The sequence below is a fragment of the Bos indicus genome, chromosome 25, assembly GCF_029378745.1.
Source record: "Bos indicus isolate NIAB-ARS_2022 breed Sahiwal x Tharparkar chromosome 25, NIAB-ARS_B.indTharparkar_mat_pri_1.0, whole genome shotgun sequence".
Taxonomy (NCBI): Eukaryota; Metazoa; Chordata; class Mammalia; order Artiodactyla; family Bovidae; genus Bos; species Bos indicus.
Window position 1 is genome coordinate 4597421 of NC_091784.1, and position 22571 is coordinate 4619991.

Sequence of the window (22571 nt, forward strand, 5' to 3'; positions counted from 1 at the left end):
ACTTGGGAGGAGGAGCCTCCCCGAGGGATCCCCAGGTTCTCCTACTCCTGGGGCAGAGGGCAGGCGGCAGCATGGACCCAGCCTCGTCACACGGAGCCCCTGACGGTGAGCCAAGCCTGCGGGCCAGGCCCTGGGGTTCCCCTCTCACAGATGGCTGGGTGTCCTGCAGTCGGAGGAGCCCCCCCTCCTCCGTCCATGTCTCCCCCACACCTGGCCCCAAGGAGAGAACAGGAGGGCTGCGGCCAGGCAGTGCCTGCCCAGCTCCGGCGCATACCCGGCATTCCAGCTGCTGCAGTGCCGCCAAACCCCCTCTCTGTCGCCACGGCGACGCTTCCTGTGAGGGGCAGGGCGGCTGGAGGAGCAGCCCTGAGCTGGTCTGGGCTGAGGGGACCTCCTCCAGTGGTAAGACCCCCCCATCACCCACCCGTGCCCCTCCTCAGTCACGATGCCAGCCCCCAGACCTGCCTCTGTCCGTACCAGGGGTCCTCTGGTTGCTCCTGCCCAGACCGGCCAGCCCAAGCCTCCCCATCCCTGGGCACCCCCTCACCACAGCAGCTACCTTCCCTGGCATGGCCGTGGCTTCAGGGCCTCAGCCACCCCCTCTCCCCAGCCCCTGGGGCCCTGGCACAGTGAAGGGGCTCTGAAGCCCCGGGGCTCCAGAGTCAGATGGACCGAACCTGCCTCTGCCGTGAGCTGTTGTAACCCTGGGGACAAAAGTGACCAAATGGCTGACTTGACAGGATGTTCAGGAGAGTGGAAGGAGGTTGTGCACACCAAGGGCCTGGGACACAGTAATCCGTCATCAATGGACCCAAAACACAAAGCAGGGGGCGTGAGCAGGAGGGAGCCGCCCAAGCATCTCCTGCTCCAAGCTCCGGTTGCCAGGGGCCAGGCCCAGAAAAGACAGTAGGGGGAGGAGCCCCCAGGTCCCAGCCCACAGGGATGGCCCGGGGGGCAGGAGGGGCAGAGGCCGGAGGGAGGGCAGTGCCCACTCTGGTGGGCGAGGAGGGTCCCGGGAGGAGGTGCTCCCAGAAGGCTTCTCCCCCAAGCTGGCCCCTCGGCTCACGCCAACCCGGCCGCCAGCAGCGGTTTTCCTAATGGAAGCCAGGTGCGGGCCAGATGCCCCGGCGGAAGCGGGGGGCAGGGCTGGGCAGAGGGCGGCATTCCAGGCCCCGCTGCCCCCACGCCCGCAGGCTGAGGGGCCGAGCACAGGCACCGGCTCAGGAGCGGCGAGGGGGTGGCAGCCACCCACGCTCTTCCCAGGTCTCCTCGGCCCAGAAACCCCCTTCAGGGGGGCTCCCCCCGCCTCACTGAACTTGCAGCCCTTGGACGGCGGCCACTGCATCTCCACCTCAGTGCCGGTTGCCGCCTCCCCCTCACTGGGGGGGATGGAGGGGAGGAAAGCGCTCAGCTGGGGGATGGGCCAGGGGCGCTGCCTGGCTGGGGCTGGGATGGAGGTGCCCTGCGCCGGGGCCTGCACAGACCCTGGCAAGGAGAGGGTGACTGGAGAAAGCTGAGCGGACAGTGTCCTGTCTCTCTCCTCGAGCCGAGCCGGGTCCTTCTCTTCGGGCAAACACTGGAGGTGTGCCGCAGAAAGCTGCAGGGAGGCTAGCTGCTCAGGCTGCCCTGAGGCTCAAACGGCTGGCCCACTGGTCACAGGGCGATGAGGCCAAAGGACCAGGGGCCGGCCTTGTGGGTGGAAGCACGGCCAGGGTGGGGCCAAAGCCACTTCTGCTGGGCCTGGCTCACCTGCCAGGACGGGGCCTCCTTTAGGTGGCTGTCCAGTTGGAGGTGGAGCTGACCGCCCTGTCCTAGGCAAAGAGCTGCAGCTGGCTGTGTGAAGGGGTATGTGTGCGTGTGCGCCTTGGGGAACTGTGTGTGTGTGTGTGTGTGTGTGTGTGCGTACTGGGTCGGGGGCATGTACCCCCTGGCTACTGCTGCTTGGGTTTAGACTGGTGGATGTGTGTGTGTGTGTCTGTGTGTTGTGTGTGTGTGTTTCAGGGAATACAGCCCCCTGGCTACTGCTGCTTGGAGTTAGACTGGTGGTTCAGCCTTGACCTCGGGCGGGGAACAGGCCCTAGATACGGATCTGAGGCATCTGTGCTGGGCCTGGGGCCTCGCTGGGGAGCTCTTCACACCAGCTGGTGCCAGGACCCTGAACTGCACTGCACCTTCCTTGGGAAAGATAGCACCTCAGCTTCTAGAAAAACTTTGAAAAATGTAAACCCATCCACCTCACTGCTGCCTTATAACCCCAACGGCTCCCCCAATACAGGTGACAGGCCCCTCGCTCGGGCTCCTGGGCCAGCCTGTCCTGCCCCAGGCTGTCCGCAGCATCACCCCAGCCTCTGCCCCGAGCCAGCTCCCCAGGGAAGCGTCAAAGCACTCCCACAAGAGAAGCCCCCAGCAACTGCCCTGTGTTATTCACTGCAGAACATTCCGTGCTTGGCAGCGGGCTGCCCTCGAATGACTGAACAAGTCCCCAGTGGCTCGGTGCCTGCAGCATGAACCCGCAGCCCGGCCTCCCTCTTGGAACTTGAGGGGCCACACGCACCTGTGCACAGCCAGACACAGACCAAACATGCTCAGGGCCCACAGCCTATGGGTTGGGCAGGCCCCCCAGCACTGGCTGGGACACTGGACCAAACACACTCAGGGCCCGGGACCTGGAGGGGTGCAGAGAGCAGGGGCTGGGTCTCTTTGCTCCTCTGTGGCCAACCTCCGCTGACAGTAACAGGAAAGCTGGGTGGGGATGAGGGTCTCAAAGAAGAGGAACTTGGCCTCTCAAATTAGCTTCCTGAAGCCACAGGATGGCTCCACGGAAGGCCTGTGGGCAGCCTGGCTGCGCCCCACCCTGTGGTCAAAGCTGGACCTTCCCTTCCCAAGGTCCAACACGCTTCCCAGAAACAGCCTGAGCAGCAGGAACCACCACCCAGGTGACCCTCATGTGCCCGCCGGGCCAGGGCCAGGGCATGGGCATGGCAGAACCTGTGTGCCAGAGGCCGGCTGCCCTGCCCACACTGCTGCAGCCTCAACCCAGCCCTGCTGCCCACACGACTCACCTGGGCGGCCTCGGGCTTTGCTCTGGGGTCGAAGATACGCAGCTGCTTGTCCTGGAAAAGCCGAGAAGAGAAAACAGCACAGTTAGGGCAGGGAGGGTCTCTGGGGGCCGGTAGGCCAGCCTCCCCCAACCCCAGGCTCTGATGGTCCTCCCGTAGTACACAGGGTGAGGCATTACCCAGCAGACAACCCCTCTCCAGCCCGGGTTCCTCCTCCTCACAGCAAGGGGCAGGCCCCCTTGCCAGACAGAGAACCCAGTGACAAGGGTTCACATTTCCCGAGCACCTCCTATGCATACGACCTCACCCCCGAGCACCTCCTATGCATACGACCTCACCCCCGAGCACCTCCTATGCATACGACCTCACCCCCGAGCACCTCCTATGCATACGACCTCACCCCCTCACCCCCGAGCACCTCCTATGCATACGACCTCACCCCCGAGCACCTCCTATGCATACGACCTCACCCCCGAGCACCTCCTATGCATACGACCTCATCCCCGAGCACCTCCTATGCATACGACCTCACCCCATCTTCTAACCACCTTGCGAAGCTGTGCTATTCCACGACCCTGTCACAGACAGAGAAACCAAAGCCCAGAACCCAACTCGAGGTTCCCAGCTGCCACCCGTGTCTGGGACTGTCCAGGCTAGAGGGGCTCATGGGACAACATCACTTCTACACTGAACCTGGCGTCTAACCAGGACGGCAAGCTTACACATCTGTCCACTCAGCATGCAGTTACTGGTTCAGAATACCCAAGGGTGGGGATGGGAACAGATAGAAAAAGAAAAAAAAAAAAAAAACAAAATAAAATGCCCATGCTTTAAACAGCTTTATTTCTGTGGAACAATCTCTCTGCGTGTGTGTGTGTGTGAACGTGTACACAAACACACATGCATAAAGAACTGGGGGAGGGGGACAGAATCTATATCCACTGACTGTTTACAGGCTTGGCCGTGATGAATTGTTAAATGCAAAAGGGAAGATGCCCAGTAATTCGTGGTGGTGTCATTCTACTGTGGTTAAAAATAAACAAAACCTCCATTTGCCTGACCACATTCCTGCATGTTTTGCAAGAGTGCTGAGTAAGGAGAAAGGTCTTGACAGGCACGGGACGTGTGTTAACACTGGGAACCAGGGCTGAGGCAGGTGAGGGGCGGTCAGCTTTTCCTTTTTACATCTTAGCATGGCTCCCCTTTGTTTCAATCAGCATAGTTCATATTTTCTTACTTTAAACAACAATCAACCAGCAATGAACAACTGGAATTCGAAATGAAAAACAATACTGCTTATACCAGCACCCCCCCCAAAAAAAACCCAGAAATATTTAGCTATACATCTAACAAAATATGTATAAGAACACTATCAAACTCTGATGAAAGAAATCACAGAATTAAACAGAGAGCTAATCCATGTTCACAGTCAGGAACACTCAGTATTGTCAAGATATCAGTTCTTCCCGACTTGACACACAGATTCAATACGATCCCAATGAAAATCCTGACAAGTTACTTTGTGAATATCAACCCACTGATTCTGAACTTTATGTGGACAGGGAAGAGACTCAGAATGTCGACACAGCAGAAAAGGAGGAGAACAATGGTGGAGGATGGCTGCTCTGGAGTATATCCTAGAGCTCTGGGAGTCAGGACAGTGTGGGTCCACACAAGACAGACAAACAGACCAACGGAACAGAACATAGCACAGAGAGAGACCCCCTTAGCCACAGCCAGCTGGTCTTCAACACAGGAGCAAAAAGACAGTCTTTGCAACAAACGGCACTGGAACTGGGTGTCCACAGGCACAGGTGTGGGACTGGGTGTCCATCTAGGCACGGACTTTACGTCATTCACAGACATCAACTAAGACTGGGTCATAGACTTAAACGTTAACACGCAAACCTTTATTAGAAAACCTCTAGAAAACAGCATATGAGAAAACCTCGGTGACCTTGCGTTTGACAATATAAAGAACTCATACAACAACAAAAAAAACCCAAATAATCCAATTAAAAATGGGCACAGGACTTCAATAGACATTTCTCCAAAGATACACAAATGGCCAACAAGCATGTGAAAAGATGTTGAACGATTAATCCCCAGAGAAACAGAAATTAAAATCATGGTTAAGATTTTGCATCTCACATCAACGGAATGGCTGCTGTCAAAAAACCCCAGAATAGGACTTCCCTTGTGGTCGGGAGTTTAAGACTCTACCCTTCCGATACAGGGAGCATGGGTTTGACTCCTAGTTGGGCCAGTTCCACATGCCATTGGGTGTGACCAAAAATAAATGAATTAATTAAAAAAAAAAAAAACAGAATATAACAAGTGTTGGTGAGGATGTGGAAAGTTGGAACCCTTATGCGCTGTTTGTGGGAATATAAAACGGTACAGATGATACGGAAAACAGTCAAGCAGTTCCTCAAAAAATTAAAAATAGAATTACCATATGATCCAGCAATTCCACTTCTGTGTATAAACCCAAAAGAACTGGGAACAAGGTCACAAAGAAATACTTGCACACCCATGTTCATAGCAGCATTATTCACAAAATCCAAGATCCAGAGGCAATCCAAGGGTCCACTGACTGATGAATGGATAAACAAAACGCATTCAGTGAAACATTATTCAGAATGAAAAAGGAAATTACGTCACATGCTATAATACAGAGGAAGCTTAAGGACATTACGGGCTTCCCTGGTGGCTCAGAGTAAGAATCTATCTGCAATGCAGGAGACCTGGGTTCAATCCCTGGGTCAGGAAGATCCCCTGGAGAAGGAAATGGCAACCCACTCCAGTATTCTTACAGTCCATGGGGTCACAAAGAGTCAGACACGACAGCGACTAACACTACTGAGGGACGTTATGCTAAATAAAGTCAGTCAGTTACAGGAAGACAAACAGTGTACGATTCTACTTATATGAGGTGTTTAAAATAGTCAAATTCCTAGGTGTGGAAAGTAAAATGATTACAAGGGCCTGGAAAAGGGGGCAAAGAGAAGTTGTTCAATGGGTGCAGAGTTCCAACTTCAGAACAATGTAAAATACTTAATATGATAACTGTACACTTAGAATGGTTACAGTAGTAAACTTTATATGTTTTTACGCCAAAATTTATAAAACAGCTATCAGTCCACAAAAAGGTAGGGAAGACCCATACATAAATGCGTATTACTAAGTAAATGAAAGAATTCAATCTGGAAAGGCTACACATTCCATGATTCCACCTATGTGACACTCAACATCCAAGATCAGTGGTTGCTGGGGGTCTGGGAAGAGGCAGGCAGGCCTGAACGGGTTAAGCACGGGCCACTTTCTTAGAGGAGCAGAACTATCCTGTGTGATGCTGTGATGAGGGACACATGATGTCGTGCACTTGTGGGAACCCACAGGAAGTACGTGGAGTGAACCCTAATGTAAACTGTGGGCTTTAGTTACTGTAGCAACACTGGTTTAACTGTAACAACAGTACCTCACTGATGCAAGATGGAGCGGGGATGGAAGGGGATATACGACTCCCGGCCCTGACTGCCTGGTCCCTCCCGGGTGCCTGGGATGCAGACAGTGCTGGTGTCTGCCACTCAGAGGTGGTCACAGGTAACTCTAGGGAGGAACCAGACCTGACTTGAGCCCAAAGGACAAGTGGAGCTTGGGCTGGAAAGGGAAAGGCATTCAAGGAAGAGGACAGAGCATGATCGAACATGAGGAGACGGGAGTCTGCTGGCACGTGATGTGTAGGGAAGACAAAGTCATGTGGGGAGGGCATGGCATAAATGAGGGGGACTGGGCAAGCACACAGATGGACAAGGCAGGGGTCCAGCCTGGAAAGTCCTTGAAAGCCACGTCTTCCTGACACCCGGCAGGGTCCCAGGGTTCTTGGGTCTCGCCCAGCACGGCCTTGCGGCTGTAGTTTACTGAGCCCTTGCTATGTGCCAGGTGGGCACCAGGCACAGTCCAGGGATTAACCCTGAGGCACTGTCCACTCCACAATCTCAGGTTCGGGACGAGTTTGCTTAGAGACAGAGATCAGACAGATGGGGCCAGTGAGGGACACAGGACAGAGGCAGAAAGAACAGTGAGAGACAGAGAGATTAGGGAAAAACAGAGACACAGAGAGAGACAGCAATAGACTCAGAAAAGACAGCGGGGGCCAGGAAAGAACCACCGGAGGTTGAGGACAGAGACAGCAGCAGGAGCCAGACGGAGGGCGGGTCAAGCAGTGGCAGGGACTGGATCTCGAGGTGACAGGCAAGAGAGAAGGCCTCCTGGCAGCAAAGGGCACTCCCCCCACCGTGGCGACCAAAGGGCCAGGGTTAGGACTCCAGCTCCACCACTCACGTGCTCCATGACCTGGGAAAAGCCAGGGTGGGCTGGGCGTGACAGCAGCAATTCTCAGAGGTCAGAGGCACCTGGGGAGCTGGGCCATGGAGTTTAGAATCCCAGTGTCAGGTCCAGACCAGGGTTCAGACAGGGCACTGGGGGCTGGCGCAGCGCTGATGGGGGCTGCAGGGCTGGGCAGCGGGGTCAGCACAGCACTGGGCTCACGGGCTCAGCCCACCCTGCCGAGGGGGCCTAGCTGGACACGTCCACCATCTGTGGGGGCAGTGTGCCCCCTAGCGGCCACTTTTTCTTTCCCACAGTGGCAGCAGCTGGGAGGAGAGCAGGAAGGGGCTTGCGGGGTCCAGCCCGCAGAGCTGGACTGAGCAACCACAGGCAGAGCAACTGAGGGGGCGGGGGGGCCTCCACCGGGCACCACCCCAGCGATGCCCTTGGGCAATCTCTGCTTCTTGTCCCTGCGCCTTTGGGCTCCGGGTGCAGAGGGCCAGAGTTCCACCAGACTCGGAGCTGGATGGCCCCACCAATCCTCCCCATGAAGACACCAAGTAGGCAAGGATCTGAGTCACCGCCTTGGGACCCGATGGGGAAGTGGGGCTCTATGACTAGATGGATCTTCTCTCTCCACTTGCCCCAGTTCGCACCCAATTTTGATGCTAAATGGAGCTCAGACCGCTGGGGAGAAGGGGCTGGACAACACCCCCCTACCTCCACCCTGGCAAAGCAGGAGGCCAGTCTGGAGCTTGGGAGCCCCTGGGGGTGGTACCTCGGGGGTAGCCTGGCCACAGGCTGGGTAGTGACAGCCTTCAGCCCTGGATGCTGAGGGCCCACAGCGGTCACCCCTCCCGCATCGCCACCCATAGCCACACACACGGTCAGCGTGGGGACAGTGTGAGCCCCTTGTCTCAATAGGGACAGTTCCCATGCAGCCCCAAGCCCTCCATACACAAGCCCCAGACCGGAGGCTCTCATTCCGCCTGGGGTTCTCTAGGTTCTCCTGGGCTCTGGCAGTCCCTCCCAAGGGAGTCACTCCTCACTGTCCTGCCCTCTCGCAGGCCGCCGTGCTCCTCGCCATCATCCCACCCCCACAGCGCCATCTGATCAGGTCACCCCGTATGCTAGGCCCCCAGCCAGGGTGCCTAATGCCTTTCAAAACACATCCTCACTTGCCCTCAGCCCACCCTCCCCTCCCCGTGGCCGCACGCCTTCACTGGCGGCCTCTGAACACGGCAGGACCCCCGGGAGACACACCTGCCTCCCGATTAATCCCTCTGCAGCCTCATTTGTGACCCCTCTGGGGGCTCCAACCACACTGCGGTCCGGTTCACACCAGGCCCAGCTGGGCCATGAGCTCCGGGGAGGGCTGGCACCTCTGGCTGCTCCACAGGAAATGACCCATGTCCAGCCCCTGGACACCTGCTCCCCAGACATCCTGCCTGGGGCTGGGGTGGGGGCCTGGAGCCGAGGGGACGTGGGGCAGAGGCCACAGGCTGGACTGGCCACGAGGCTGCAGCTGTCACGTCACACATGTACTGTCCACGGCTGCCGCGTTATTACCAGGCGGCACTGAGGGAGACAGTCTGGCCTGCAGAACCTGGAGTCTCTACCACCAGGCTCTTCACAGAAAAAGTCTGCCCCTGCTCCAAGCTAAGGAAGTCACAGAACACAGGGAAACAACCCTTTATAGAGATACATCCAAATGTTATAGTCTGTAACACGGTGGGGCCAAGTAGAAGCGATCCACACTTCTGAGAGCAGGCGCTCCACTAAGCAAACTGAATCTATGCGATAAAATGTTTCCTGTGACATGCCTTAAATTTTTGATAAGCTGAAAGAAAAAATGATTATTATGCTGGACAAAAAAAAGTACAGGGTAGAGTAATGTGGATACTATGTACAGAGGGACTTTGCTGGTGGTCCGGTGGCTAAGACTGCACTCCCAAGGCAGGGGGCCTGGGTTCGATCCCTGGTCAGGGAACTAGATTCCACAGCCCCCAACTAAAAATCCCACATGCCACAACTAAGACCCAGCCCAGCCAAATAAATAAATAAATATTAAGGGGAAAAAAAAAAGAGAAAAGATGCTATGGAAAAACCCAGATATAACGTTTCGGTCAACCCAACACTATACTTGGGCTTCCCGGGTGGCGCTAGTGGTAAAGAACCTGCCTGCCAATGCAGGTTTGATCCCTGCCTGGGTCAGGAAGATCCCCTGGAGAAGGGAATGGCAACCCACTCCAGCATTGTTGCCTGCAGAATCCCATGGACAGAGGATCCTGGCGGCCTACAGTCCATGGGGTCATAAAGAGTCAGACACGACTGAAGTGACAGCAAAATACTGTACTTGGGTGATCCAAAGGAAACACTTGGTGACAATCCCCTTCCCTCCCTGTCTCCATGTCTCCTCCCTCCCTGTCTCTTTCGGTGTCTGTGAGGACTGTGTCTAGGTCAGTCCCTCTGCCTGGGACACCTGTCCCCTCCTCAGCTGGGTAGCCCCGACCTCTGTCCCTGGGAAGCCTGAGCCACACTTCCCATAAGAGCCTGTGTAGGCTCCTTCCTTCACGGGCGGCTTCAGGCAGAAGACACCCCACAGGCTCCTGCAAGACTCGAGTCCCGGGTACGCTGTCAGCTGCTTCCATGCAGACTCCGCCCCGGATGCGTCCTCCCCCAACCAGGGGCTCCCTGTCTCCTCGCGGGTTCTGTCCCTCCTCGCTCCCTCTCCCTCCTCTCACCCCTTCCCTCCCACTCGGGGCTCCAGTCCCTCTGTGGGTGCCACATGAACACAGGCCCCCACCTTCAGCTCAGACCGCTGCCCAAAGCCCAGTCCCTGGACTCAACGGACATCACTGGGACGTCCCAGGGGCCTCCGACCCCAGTCTTGGGGGCAGGCCCTCCTCCAGCCTGCAACCGGGGAGCCAGCCTCGTGACCCTCCCAGCCCTCACGGGTATTCTGTCTTGCCTGCATCGCCCCCCGCCCAGAAGGCTCCTCCTTCCCTCCCTCGAAGGTCGTTCCACCTCTGCTTTGGACACCCCTCCTTCCTTCCCCTGTCCACACTGTGGCCGGGGAGCCTCACGGTGCAGACCTGCTCCCCTCACACCCCACCCTGTCTGGCTTTAAACACTCCGCTGCTTTCCAGCTGCTTCTACAGTAACAAGCGTGACGGTGTGCTCACGGTTCTGCCCTCCGCCACAGCCTGCTCCCCCGGCCCCGCACCAGGAGCCCTCCCCTCCCAGCCCCCAGTCGGAGGCCAGGCCTCCCTGGCCTCTCCAACCACTCAAAGCACCTCTGATCCCTCTTTAAACAGCCTGGGTCACCGTCAGGGGTCACGACTGTCTTTTCATCTACGATCCCCGGACCTACATCGGCCGCCCCCACCAGCACAGGACCTGATGTCACAGAGGATCCTGAGGCCTGCTGACTGCCTGGGGGAGGGGGGCAGGCACAGTGCCCCGCTGTGGATGCTGCCTGACACAACCCTCCGCCACGGTCACAAAGTAGCCAGCAGCCAGGAGGCGCTGGCTGAGGGTGATGATGGGAGCCCCCAAGGGCCAGTGCAGGGCTTTCCTTAGTGGGTCGGGGGCTTCGAGAGACAAGTATGAGCCCGAGGAGTGAGGGTAGCAGAGAGGAACAGCCATCCTGGCTTGAGTTCTCTGCTGACCCCCAAGTACCGCGGAGCCTCACAGGTACTGCTGGGGTCCTAGGCTCTGCGACGTGACGGCCCTGGCAGAGCCGGGCATGCCTCAGGCCCTGGCAGGCACATTCTCGCGTCTCACCGCCCACCCTTACCTTGCATGTCGTGCCCAGCAGGGCTCCGTCCCGGCTCCAGGCGGCACCCTGCACCAGGTCCCCGTGGGTCGCCAGCTCTGCAGAGAAGCAGCCAAGGTCAGGAGGGGTCCAGGGTCCCCCCGACTCTGTCCCGGGCAGTGAAGGTCTCAGGGAAGCGGGTGCAGGTGGGCCTGGCTTGGGGGTATCTCTGGGGAAGGGGCAGCCGCTGGGAGGGTGCCTTCTGTGCAGGAGCCAGGGCAGCAGGGCCTCCAGGTTGAGGGTGAGGCTTCATTCAGCCCCACCCTTCTCAGGCCACATCCCCAGCCAGCTCCCTGATCCTGGGTCACCTCGCTCACTCCGCCACCAACATGCCTCCCCATTCCCTTGCAGTGGGCCACACAGCCCATGGAAGTGTCACACACACCCCTGCCCTGGGCACCTGCTTGGGCAACCTCCTCACTCTCTCCCCGAATAGCATGACAGTTTTAAAATGTGTCCACAAATTCTTTGACACCCCTCCAATTACAGGCTGAATCGTGTCTCCCCCTAAAAGATGTGAAAGTCCCAATCCTCAGCACCGGTGAATGCGACTTTATTTGGAAATAGGGTCTTCGCAGATGATCAAGTTAAGCTGATAATGCTAGGACGGACTCTGATCCAGTATGAATGGTGCCCTTGTGAAATCAGACCGAGAGACAAACATGCACAGAGAGAAGACGTGAACAGAGGAAGACGGCCATCCACAGGCCACGGAGCACAGGGACCATGGGAGCACCGGAAGCCACGGAGCACGGGAGCCGTGGGAGCACCGGAAGCTGTGAAGCTCAGGAGCCACGGGAGTACCAGAAGCCACAGAGCCCGGGAGCCACAGGGCACCAGAAGCCACAGAGCACGGGAGCCATGGGAGCACTGGAAGCTGAGAAGCTCAGGAGCTACAGGAGCGCCAGAAGCCACAGAGCCTGGGAGCCACGGGGCACCGGAAGCCATGGAGCCTGGGGCCATGGGAGCACCAGAAGCCATGGAGCCTGGGGCCATGGGAGCACCAGAAGCCATGGAGCACGGGAGCCATGGGAGCACTAGAAGCCACGGAGCATGGGAGCCATGGGAGCACTGGGCGGGGAACCTGGTCCAGAGTCTCCTGTGCAGCCTCAGAAGGAATTAACCTTACCGACACTTTGATTCCAGACTCTGGTCTCCAGAGTTGCGAGATAATAAATGTTATGTTTAGGTTCCTCAATTTGTGGTATTCTATTATGGCAACCCTAGGAAACTAACACCTTCTCCTTTCAAAATGTGCAGCCCAGCGACTTCCATGGTGGTCCAGTGACTAAAACTGGGCACTCCTAATGCAGGGGGCCTGGGTTCGATCCCTGGTCAAGGAACTAGATCCCACATGCCACAACTAAGCCCTGGTGCAGCCAAACAAATGTAAAATATACATGAACAAAATGTGCAGCCCAAGTCCTTTCCTCTTGAGTGTGAGCAGGACTTGGTGACTGGCTTTTTGCAGAGGGCATGCATCTCCCAAAGCTGCAGCATAAACCGCACCGTGGCCTCCTCCCTGCTGCTTCTCTGGGACTGTCCCCTGGAGAAGCAGCTGCCATGTGGTGAGGGTGATCAAGCAGCCCACGGGGAGGCCGACAGGGGAGAACTGAGGCCTCCTACCCATAGCCTGCACCGCGAGAGTGAACCACCTAAAACACGGATCCTCCTGGCCCAGTCCAGCCTTCAGGTGACGGCAGCCCCGGCTGACAGTGGGACCCCTGACCTCATGAGAAACCCTGAGCCAGAGCCACCCAGCTAAGCTGCTCCCAAATCCCTGGCGCTGATAAATGTTTTCAGTTCTCTTAAGCCTCTGGGTTTGGGGGTAACTCTTTCTGCAGCCCAAGGTAACTACCATGCCAAGGTCTATCCCCAAGTTAATCCTAGCCCTGTCACCCGCTTGCACTGCGGCCTCAGTCACGTTATTTAACCATAGCTACTACACGGGAATGGCAACAGCCCCCTGTGTGGAGCCATCGGCACAGTGCTGGGCAGACGAGAAGGACCTGAGATGGAAGTTACAGCTGCGGTGACTCCCTGATGACACACCGCCTGGTGGCCTTCACCTCCACTGCAAGGTCGGGCTGGTCTCAACTGCACCAGGAGCATGCTGGGGGCGAGGAGCACCTTGAATTTCAGGTCCCTTGGGGCACAAGACAGCTCCATGGTGAACACTGAGTGACTTCTCAGGAACTGATGCTGTCAGAAGGCAGGTCCCTCAGACACCCCATTATGCTGTTGGCCCTTTGTCCCTGCCCCAGAGGAGGGGACACCACCATGGTGACCCTGCACAACCCTGGACAGTCTGCACAGCCCTGCAGGGCAAGTCTGTCCTTCAGTTCTCTGAGCTTCACGTCTTTCCCCTAAAAAGGGGATGAGCTTGTCCAGGAGGACTCCACAGAAAGGATTTGGTGATGCTGTCACAGAAAACGCCTAGGCTCCGTGGTGGGTCATGCTGATGGGTCAAAACCACTCAAACATTAAAGAATCTGACCCACAGCTGTCGCTACTTATTCGTGGTCTAAATGTTGGTGTGCCCCCAAATTCACAGGTTGAAACCTAACTCCCACTGGGATGGAATCTGGAAGCAGGGCCTCTGGGAGATGATGAGGTCACACTCATGAAAGGGCTCAGTGCTCTTAGAAGAGAGACCCCCGAGAGCTCCCTCACTCCTGCCTCCGTGTGAAGAGACGGCCACCTGCGAACCAGGAACCAGGTCCTCTCCAGTGCCTGGATCTCAGACCTGCAGACTCCGAAACTGAGAAATCAATGTTGTTTACAACCCAGTTATAATCCCAGTCTGTGGGATTCTGTTGTAGCAGTCCAATGAACCAGGACACTACACTGGGGGAAATGAAGAAGCAGCTCTGTAGGGGGGAGGGGCAAGTAGTGGAGACAGCAAAATTCTTATCTCCTACAGGAGAAATTAGCAGTCGGCTTTCAAAACTGAAATGACACACAATTCAAGAAATAACAGTATAAGGAAGTTATTTAGACATATGAAAGAGAGAGCAGAAAAAACAGCCAAATGAGGTGAAAACAGACGTCTATGGAAAGTGGGGAGGGTCAGGGTGCTTGTTAACAAGTCTTGTAAATTATATATACGTACACAGGTGAACAAATACACAGATACATACACACACATATACACGTAGCTACATATACATATATATCACACACGTGTGAAACCCAACACATGTCTTGAAACTCACGTTACCAAAATTGCAAACAGACAGAAAATGCTGCCAGACGGGGCTGCCCGGGGAGGGGCCGTTGCGGTGGCCCTACCTGTGAGGGGCTGCTGCTTGGTGGCGTCCCAGACCTTCACGGCCCTGCCCGCCGCGCTCAGCAGGACGCCGTCGGCGGTGGGGTGGAACTGCAGCACCTCCACCTGGGCGTCCTCGGGGCCCAGCAGCAGCCCGGGCCCCGAGGGCAGTGCCTGGCCAGACAACGGCAGTCGCCACAGTTTCACCTGCAGAAAAGAGTGAGTCTCTAAGCCCAGGGCTGGCGTGGGGCAGGAGGGGGTCTCGCTGCCTCCATCCAGCCTTGTCCTGGGTGCCCCCACCCCAGGGTAAGGGAGGGGGAGGGCTCAGGGGCCGAGGGGAAGATGTGGGAGTGGGGGAGCCAGGTGCTCTGCTCTGTTCCCTTCAGGCCTCCCACCACCTGGGCCCTCCTGTCTGCAGGAGCCGAGCAGCAGGGCATGGGTCACGGCCCTGGCTCAGAGCAAGTTCCCGGAGGCACACGAAAGCTGATGTTGGGCGGGGGCGGGACTTAGCAGGAGGGGTTGGACTGGGAACCAGCAGGGCCCTGGGCCTCATAAGGCCTCAAACAGGTCTTCCAGCCGCTCTACTCACCGTCCTGTCGGCTGAGGCCGTGGCCAGGAGGAAGTCATCGAAGGGGGAGAAGTCCAAGTCCGTGACCAGGTCTGTGGGAGAGAAACAGCTGACATGGCCAGACGAGGACGAATGTCCTGTTCCAATCCACTGTGCCCTCTCCCAAGGCCGAACCACAGCCCAGGGCCTCCGGGCTGACCCCTCTGCCCACACGATGGCAGGCTGGAAATCCTCAAGGGGAGTGCACTCTAGAGATGGTGGGCGAACGCCACAGTACCCACCTGCCAGACACAGGCCCAGAGCCCTGTTGCCCCCAGTGGCCAAGGGCCCAGCAGCAGGAGACTGGTAGGATGGGTAGGAAGCTCCCCACGTCACCAGGCACCTGCATTCGCCCGAAATCCAGAGCCCAGTTCAGGTGAACGGACACAAGTGTCAGCCCCCAAGGGAATCACAAACAGGACAGACCACAGGCCACTCAGCGCTCATGGACCCTCCCCACCTCCACAGGGACATGCACTTCTCTGCGGATGCAGCCAGAAGAGGGCTGAGCATGGAGGGGGGCTTCCTGGAGGGGCACAGTGGGCCCGGGAGAACACTGAGGGTGGCACAGGTCAGGGCACCGGGCAGGAGGGGGCTGGGGTGCTAGGAGCTCACTCGCCCCAAGCCCAGGTGCCAGCTTCTCTCTGAAGGGAACAAGACCGGGAACAGGAGGCCGAATGGCAGGGCACCTTAGGGACTGGCCCGGGTGGAGAGCAGCCAGCCGGGAGGCAGCGGTCAGCTCTGAGCAGGACCCTCCCAAGGCCTGTGTGTCCAGTTGCTCCTTCAGTTCTGGAAGCTTCCCAAGAGTCTCCCAATAAACCCCTCTGTGGCTTATGAAAGCTGGAGTTGGTCTCAGATCCTTGCAACTGAAAAAACCTGAACTGCTGAGCTCTAGGGGGATGAGGAGGGGGGATGGAGCACACGGAATGAGCCAGAGCCCAGAAGGGAAGTGAGACTGGGGGCTTCAGCGGGGTAGAGCTGGTTGAGATGTGAGCAGGACAGCCAGGCCCGAGTCACCAAGGCAAGGAGCACAGCGACCACCCTCCTGTCAGCCTCCCTGGCAGGGCCAAGCAGATACACTGTCGTCCCAGGCCAGCGGACCCTGGAGACAAGGAAGAGAAGGGGTGGACAGGGACAGGCACTTCTGGGACAACCCCAATCTGGACTCCTGATCACAGAATCCCTGCCACCCAACCCTGTGGGCTCCTGACAGGACGGGGCAGGGCCCAGGCTGGGTGTAGACTCTGGCCTCCCCAAGGGAATGAGCAGCAGTCGATCTGGGCACCCAGCTGTGCTAGGCTGTAGGACCGTGGCCTGACCATGGTCCTACATCTCACCAAATCCTCACCATCTCACCAAATCCTCACAACGACCCTCAGGATGGCAGTGTGACCTCATCCCCAAGTGGAGGATGAAAACACGAGGACAGAGAGGTTAAGTAACTTGCCCAGAGCTGCACAGCTAAGAAGGGGCCAGGCTGAGGGTCAGGCAGTCAGCCCAGCTTCAGAACCTACAACCTCAACACAACAGCTTGCGGCCTTTCCCACATCAGAGCAGGCTGCTGGCCACTGCTTCCCAGCCCAGTCCTGCAGAAACGGTCTCCAGATACTGCCCAGCCTTCTGCTCCCCGGACCAAAGCGCCACCTGAGAGCTGAGAGGCAGAAGGTGTCCCAGAAGGCAGGGCACCCCAAAGTCAGAGAAACAGCCAAAACCCCTGTCACTGCAGTCCCCCCCTACCCTCAACCAGCACCCAAAGGGGAGAGGAGTGCCTGTGCCCCGAGGGTAGATTCTGAGGAGCTGGAGTGAAGCGCCCCCAGGAGCAGTTTCCAGGCAAGGCTGCTCCCTTGGGCAGAGGTGCTGAAAAGCTGGAGCCACAGAGATGCTATGATCCACCAACAAAGCCCAGTCCGGCTTCCAGTAACAGGGCCCTCACCACCCTACATGCAGCTCCAACTTGGGGCTGCTTCCCTGTGAAGAAGAGTCACAAAGCCAACAGCAGTGTACCTAAAATATCTGGGTTCTGGCTCTGGCTCTGCCAGCAGCAATGCCAAAATCGCTAAGTTCCTAATAATCCCTTTGAGCCTTGGTTTTCTTAGCTGAAAAATCGGTTATTTAAAAACCTACTTCTTGGGAATTCACTGGTGGTCCAGTGGTTAGGACCTGGTGTTTTCATTGCCATGGTTCCAGGTTCAATCCCTGGTCGGGGAACTAAGATTCTGCAAACTGTATGGCGCAGTCAGATAAAAAATAAAAATAGAAACCTACTTCAGAAAAGTATGAGAAAGCAGAACTCGTCTATGGGCCACATTAGATGGATCGCAAAGACATAACGCCGAATGAAACAGACCAGATTTGAAAGGCTACATATAACGTGAATCCATTTATGTGAAACATCCAGAGAAGGCCAGTCCACAGAGCAGAAATCAACCAACGTTTTCTGTGAAGGCCGGGACAGAAAACATTTCAGACTTCGAGGGACATACGGTACCCATCTCCTTAGCTCTGCAGTTGTTGGGAAAAGCAGCCACAGACCGTAAGTCAATGAAGAGGCGTGGCCGTGTTCCAATAAAACTATTTACAAAGACAGGCAGCGGGCCAGTTCTGGCCACACAGTAGCTCACAGCCCCTCCTGCAGAGGCAGAAAGGTCCATGAATGCCTGAGGCTTCAGCGCCCGAGGCAAACACATTAACTGCCAAGGGACATGAGGGGGGTCTTTCCAGGATAATGGAAATGCTCTAAAACTCAATGGTGGGATACCCGACCCTGTTACTTTAACAAAAGTCATCAAATGCGTCATATAAAACAAGCAATGTTTATAAGTGTGTAAACAATACCTTGACAAAGTTTTAAGTTTTAAACAAGGATGGGGTAAGAAAATGAAGACAGCACTGAGTGCCCACGGAAAGCTCCATCATTCTTCACTACCATCATCTTATTAACCGCCACCCTCTGCATCAGGACCGAGACACTGAGCTGTACACCCAGACTGGGGATGAAGGATCAGCGCCCTTCTCTCACCCCAGGCCACCCAACAGGCGGCCAGGAACACAGGCCAGAGGGTCTGGGCCCGTGGCCACTGCAGCTGGACGGGGAAAGAAGAGGCGCTGCTGCAGCCTGAGAAGACCAAACTGTTCCCTCGATGCGGGCAGACTGCCAGGCGGACTGCTGGGCGCCCCCAGAGCAGCTGCAGGGGTGGACAAAAGCTCTCTTTGTGAGGGCCCATCTCTGGCTCTGCAGCCCAACCCGCCCCCTCCTTGGAGGGCCCTCAGCAGCCTGCCTGACTGGGAGGATGCCTGCTGTGAGAGGTGATCTGCTGGGCTCTAGACGAGAACACAGGGCTAAGAACCACACGGGCTTGAGTCTTCCACGGTGACAGGGAGCCATCATCAGCCTGGACCACAGGCCAGTGCATACCCCTCCTCCTTCCAGCCTGACCACCTGGAGCACCAGCTTCCCTCCTCTCTGCCCAGGCTGGAGTTCTCAACCAGCAACAGCTCTCCCACAGAGAGGATGACAGGAGGGGCCCAGCCAACCACGGGGGTGCAGGAACAGGTGAGCAGGAATCCCTGGCCCCAGGGCAGGAGGGGTGAGTTGCAGGCTTCCTGGGTCCAGTCTCTACTCACCTGAATGGCAGCCCAGGTGGGTCACCTGTCTCTTGTCCTCTCCCTGGCTTTCCAGAGGCACGATGCCCAGTACACCTATCAAACAAACACAGGGGCTCTGACTTCAGGCCTAATGGGGGATCTACTGCCCAGGGCTCCCAGAGGACACAAGACCCAAAAGCTTGGCCTCGGACCTTCCCGGAGCCTCCACCAACAGTAAGACCACGTCCTTCTGGATGGAGTGGTTGGCCCGGGTTCGGTTCCTGCCCCACACAAGACTCTTCTGTGACATCGACTATGCAAAGACACAGTTGTCTCTTTACGGCGCTGTTTGGCCTTAGTAGTCGGCTCGGGGCCACCAGCTGCCACCTTCCCAATTCTACTTGAGAAAGAAGCCGTCACCCAAGAGCAGCAGAGCTGAGGGACAGGATACAGTGAGATACAGCTTTGCCTGAACCCCCTGAAATTTAGTTATATAAACCAAATTGTATCTGTTTTATCCGTTTCTTGCTTAAGTCAATTTGAGGTCTGAGTCATCACTAGCAACCTTCAGAGTCCCAACTAACACAGGGAGCTTTTACCTCCCTATTGATCTCAGCTGCCCCGACATGAGGAGTGGGCTGCATATTGGGACTGCTGGAAACAAAAGCAACAGCCCCCACCCCCACCCCAGACCACAGCCAACACGTTTATACAACGTGTGCTGTCAAACGCCCAACTGAAGTCCATCTGCTTACTGCACATTGACCGCTTTGCAGGCGTCTAAGGCCCTTCATGGTGCTGACTTCTGAACCCCGAGAGGTCCCTCCAAGCCTCTGGCCTACAATGAGGCTGTCCTTCTGCCCTTGGTAGGGTGACAACGTCTGACTCTCCACATCCACGTTCACCTCCCTACCTGGATGGTCAGAGTTGAATGCAATTAAGCTGCAGCTGGCTTTGATATGGTTCCCACATGAGGGGGCAGTGCCTGCTCGAATGTCACCGATCCAGGCCTGAAAATAGAGAACAACAGAAAAAAAGGGTTGGCTAGGGCTCTGCCTAAAGCAGGGAGTAGGGCATACTGGAGGGAGACTCTACCTTAAAGCTGCACCATTAGAGATGCAGCTTTTGGATCAAACCCTGTCCCCACGCACAGTCCCTTAGAAAATACAAAAAATGTCCTTGAAACAACAACCTGTCATAAGGGGGTCAATTTTGAGTATTAAGTAAGTTCTCTAATAAGGGGCAGGAAAATGTCAGAAGGAAGCTCAGGCTGAACGAAGTTAAGGGGCTAACTGGGCAGTGTGTGTGTTGGCTGGGGGTGGGGACTGACTCTGTTAAAAGGGAGAGAGAAGAGAAAGGAGAAGTGAGCATCTAAGATAGATGGACTCAACTTCCTCAATGGCATTACTGAAGGTCTCCACCAAGTACGAGTCTCCTCCAAGCCCCGGAGGGAGAAAATACACAAGCTCAGAAAGGGGATAGTCAAGGCCTTTCCACGAAGTCCTATAGTCAGGTGAACGATGCACCCCCACGAATAGACAATAATGTTAACACCTCCAGGAGAAGAACAGAGCAACTCTTTTTCTAAGACTGAGCTCAGCGAGGTCCCAATGTTTCTTCTATCAGCACCTCACAGGATCCCTGACGATCATCGAGCACCCACATGTCCCAGCCCACCCACTGACAGTGTCCCGGAAACCACCTCTACCACCCTAGTTTCTATTTCAATGTTCACCTGCTGGGGTAGGATGTTATCATCCACTATTATTCTTCCCTCTGGACTCGTGTTTACTGTACAAATACAGTGACAGGAAATACAATAGTTCTGACAAAGAGAACAGACCACCTGTCTTCCCATCTCCCTAACATGTAAACCGTGTTAAGCTCTCTCTGCTATCTCTAGTTCCACACCTGCCTGCTTGCCTTTCTGCATTGAAGTCCACCAGGAACAAGTCCACCTGAGTCCCTCAAGTCCACTCTAGACCTCTCCAAGCATACTGACTACACCGAGCGACGGTCTTAAGTGCAAATGTGAGAACCTCTCCGCCACCACCCCTTCAACCCTTCGATGGCTCCCGCTGCACTCAAAAGAAAACCCAGCTTCTTCCTGGGGCTCTCGGGCTCTGCAGGCCCACTCTGCACTAATCTGACATCATGCTTCCCTCTCACTGCCCTCCAACCACCCTGCCCCACTTTCCTTCCTCCACCTGGCTCCTTCTCACCCCACTCTTCCCGAGTGCCCAGCTGCTTCTCACCCTTCCTGCCTTAGCTTAAATGTCACCTCCTCCCAGCTGACGTCCTGGACTACCCTACCGAGGTTAATTCCACCTCTAGGTCCATCTCCATCTTAATCCCAGCGCCACCGTGTGTGTTCTCCAGTGCACTTATTAAAACTTACACTGCCCTTGCCTGCCTGCATGCTTGCTGTCTGTCTCTCTCCTGAGCCTGTAAGCACCAGAGAGGGAGGAAATTGCTGTTGTGTTCACCACTGTGGTTCCAGCAGCTGCACACGGCACGTGGGACGTGCCCCGGAAACACTGTCCGGAAGATCAGAACCAGGCTTCTGCTTCAGGTTGTCCTGAGGTGAGATGGCCTCTGATGGGGTCACCAGAGGTCAGTTTCTCCTCTTCATTATTGGAAGACACTCCCAGGCCTTCCAAATAATGTTTCACTGCAGACCGGGGCTGGCATCGACTCTGAAGCACATCCCTCATCAGGCCTCCTGCCTTTCCGGGGGGCCCTGGGGACGCCCCCGCCACCTGATTCAGCTCTTTCTCTGGCCTCCACCTGCTTCGGCTTCCCACGCCCCACCCAGGCTTTGGCAGCATCACCCTGAGTAGGGGAAGAGCTCAAGCCAGCCGCGAGAGGAAATGCCGGCGGAAACCCAAGGGAGGCGCGCATCTCTGGTCGAGGAGTTCCCCCTCTCCAGTGACACACCCGGACTCTCCAAGGCCAGGACAGAGAGGAGCATCTCTCTCGCACCCCAGCCCCGGGCAGGGGCGATCGAGGAGGCGGGGAGGAGGCGCTGTGGCTCCCAGGCGAGGCCGACCGGAAGCCGGGAAGGCAGGCAGCCTCGTAGGCCTCAGGCCTCGGCCCCACCAGGCGGGCGGCGCCGCCTCGGGGGTCCCGTTGCGAGGCAGGACCTCGGTGCTCAACGAGAGCCCAGTGTCCCAGGAGCTTCAGGCTCTGACCGCCGCGCGGCCACAGGGCGGCCTGGACGCCTGACCCGGGCCTTAAGGGGGCGCCCCTGGGGCAGGCGGGCTCGGGGTGGGGGGGTCCCCGCGCTGGGCCAGGGGCGGAGGAAGGGTTGCCGCCGGGCAAGGGGCTACGGAAGCCGGGCTTACCTCGCGGCGGGGCTGCCGAGGCTCCGTGTGCCGGAACTTGGACACCTTGAAGCGGTTCATGGCGGCGGGGACAGCGGCGGGTGCAGCTTCGGGGACACGGGCGTCGGCTCTCAGGTGCACGGCTCGCAGCCGGGACTCCCGCCGCCTCCGGCCCCACCCGCCGCCTGCCGCCCGTGGCCACTCCCCCAAGCCAATCGCAGCCCTCTCCGGCCTGTCGGGCCACACCCTCATCCCCCTCTCCCTCCGAGCGCACGGCGCAGGCCCCACCTCCCGGCCAATCGCCGCTCGACCGCCCCTCGAGGCCACGCCCCAATGCCGGAGGGTTGGAGTCCCGGACCGAGAGGTCACGTGCGGCGAGCTGTCCGCCCCCGGCGGGGTTGGGCGTGCAGGACCCTGGACCACGGCTGCGATTTCGTGGGCAGGGTTTGTCCCCGGGAGGCTTTCCAGGGTTCGGGGCACGCCCTTCTCCGGGAGGAGGGAAAGCAGAAATGAACTAGCTCCATTTCGGAGACAGGGAACGCTCTCAGGCGCCGCTGGCACCGAGTCACAGGGATAATGA

General features: G+C 57.2%; 1 protein-coding gene across 5 annotated transcripts in view; it reads right to left on the minus strand.

Annotated features, from left to right (window-relative positions):
• The window catches only part of CORO7 (coronin 7), a 53082-nt gene extending 30908 nt beyond the window's left edge, over nt 1-22174 (minus strand). For 4 of the 5 annotated variants that reach the window (XM_070779560.1, XM_070779559.1, XM_070779556.1 and 1 more), the window contains exons 1-7: nt 22013-22173; nt 19582-19678; nt 18708-18782; nt 15066-15136; nt 14500-14683; nt 11191-11267; nt 3063-3113 (exon numbers count right to left, since the gene is read on the minus strand). In XM_070779560.1, coding sequence (XP_070635661.1) covers nt 3063-3113; nt 11191-11267; nt 14500-14683; nt 15066-15136; nt 18708-18782; nt 19582-19678; nt 22013-22072 — 615 coding nt within the window. In that variant the 5' untranslated portion in view covers nt 22073-22173. Of the gene's footprint in view, nt 1-3062; nt 3114-11190; nt 11268-14499; nt 14684-15065; nt 15137-18707; nt 18783-19581; nt 19679-22012 lie in introns of all 5 variants that reach the window. The other variant, XM_070779557.1, reaches the window with a different exon arrangement.
• Nucleotides 22175-22571: the final 397 nt, after the last annotated feature.